The following is a 1,501-nucleotide window of genomic DNA, read 5'->3' on the forward strand; positions in this document are numbered from 1 at the left end:
GGAAAAAGGAAAAGTTGTGACATGAAGAGAGAGTTATAGACAAAGAATTAAAAAGGATGAGACTCACCAAAAATAATTTAAAAATTTTATATAATTATTTAGGATTTGGATAATTTTACTTATGAAAGTAAATTTTTTATGGATACACATAGTAATTTTTATCTTCTATAAATTGATATGTCAGTATTTTTAATTTTTATGGATAAAAATAATAATTTATTCTTAAAAATAAATAAACATTATTTTGTATTTGAGTTGGAGGTATGTTCATGCATATAACTAAGTAGGAGTTGTTGGCCTCATTAATTAATACTCATACAGCAACGATAAAAAAAAAAAAATAATTAAGCAGCAGAACCTGTATGCCAAAGATAATAATTAAGCTATTTGATAGTGTGATAGAATTGCATATTTTTATAGCAGCTCATCTAATTTTCATATATACAGAAAGAATTATTAAGATAATTTTATATATTTCATGAATTAAAATAAGAAATAGCAGAGTGATCTTATCAATTAAATTAAAAAAAATAACAAAAAAAAAAATACCAATAAAAGGTAGATAAGTGGTTGAAGAAGATAAAAAAGGGCTTCACCCTAAAATAAACAAGAATTTCTCAAGAATTAATCTAAAACAATCAAATGTTTAACGTGAGGACAAAAAAATTACAATTTCAAAAGTTCGACATATGCAATTATATGGGTTAAATGTTAGTTTCAACTTTTAAGTTAATAATATAATAATTTACAGTGAACACCAAATATTAAATAGTGGTAACTAATTTAGATTGGTTTATTCACTTGTCTGATTAAGTAAGTGTTAAAAATTTAAATTTTATTTTATATATATAATAATTTATTAGTCGTCAATAAATTTTAAATAAAATTTAGATTTTTCATAAAGTAGTACGTTCTTCATTTATTTGAATGAAAAAGACTGTAAAAAAAATTGATTCTTTCACGATGAAATTTCTTATTTAAACTAATCAACAATAATATTAATTATTGTGGGGAGCTAGTTGAGAATATAGTAGGAGGCTTGTATTTCTATATAAAGTCATGTAAGGCTATTTCCCTTGCATCTCTGGTCTAGTATTAATTTGTTCCTACTTCATATTAGTTGTTTCCTTTTTAATTAAGAGATGGCACTAACTGGTAAACTTAGCACTGAAAGTGCAATCCAGTCACCAGCTTCAAAGTTCTTTGACCTCTTGGCAAAGAAACTCCACCATGTTCCAAACGTCTGTGAAAGAGTGCATGCTGCCAAGCTTCATGAAGGTGATGACTGGCACAGCGTCGGTGGTTCGGTCAAACACTGGACTTATGTCATAGGTAATAACACACTCCATGTTATTATATTTTATGAAATGGGATAATTAATATCATTGTAGCTATAGAAGATAAATGTAATTTGTTGTAGTCTATAGAATCTGAAAGAAATTTGAGGTGATGTCAAGCTAGCTAGAAGGTGAACAGTTTGTCCTTTTCTTTGCTTGACTTT

General features: G+C 26.7%; 1 protein-coding gene across 2 annotated transcripts in view; it reads left to right on the top strand.

Annotated features, from left to right (window-relative positions):
* LOC107612048 (MLP-like protein 34) overlaps window positions 1,027-1,501 on the top strand; it is a 4,631-nt gene continuing 4,156 nt past the window's right edge. The window contains exon 1 of one of the 2 annotated variants that reach the window (XM_021109725.1): window positions 1,027-1,332. In XM_021109725.1, the coding sequence (XP_020965384.1) occupies window positions 1,143-1,332 (190 nt within the window). In that variant the 5' untranslated portion in view covers window positions 1,027-1,142. The remainder of the gene's footprint in view (window positions 1,333-1,501) is intronic. The other variant, XM_016313881.2, reaches the window with a different exon arrangement.

Source organism: Arachis ipaensis, chromosome B08 (assembly GCF_000816755.2).
Source record: "Arachis ipaensis cultivar K30076 chromosome B08, Araip1.1, whole genome shotgun sequence".
In the NCBI taxonomy this organism is placed as follows: Eukaryota; Viridiplantae; Streptophyta; class Magnoliopsida; order Fabales; family Fabaceae; genus Arachis; species Arachis ipaensis.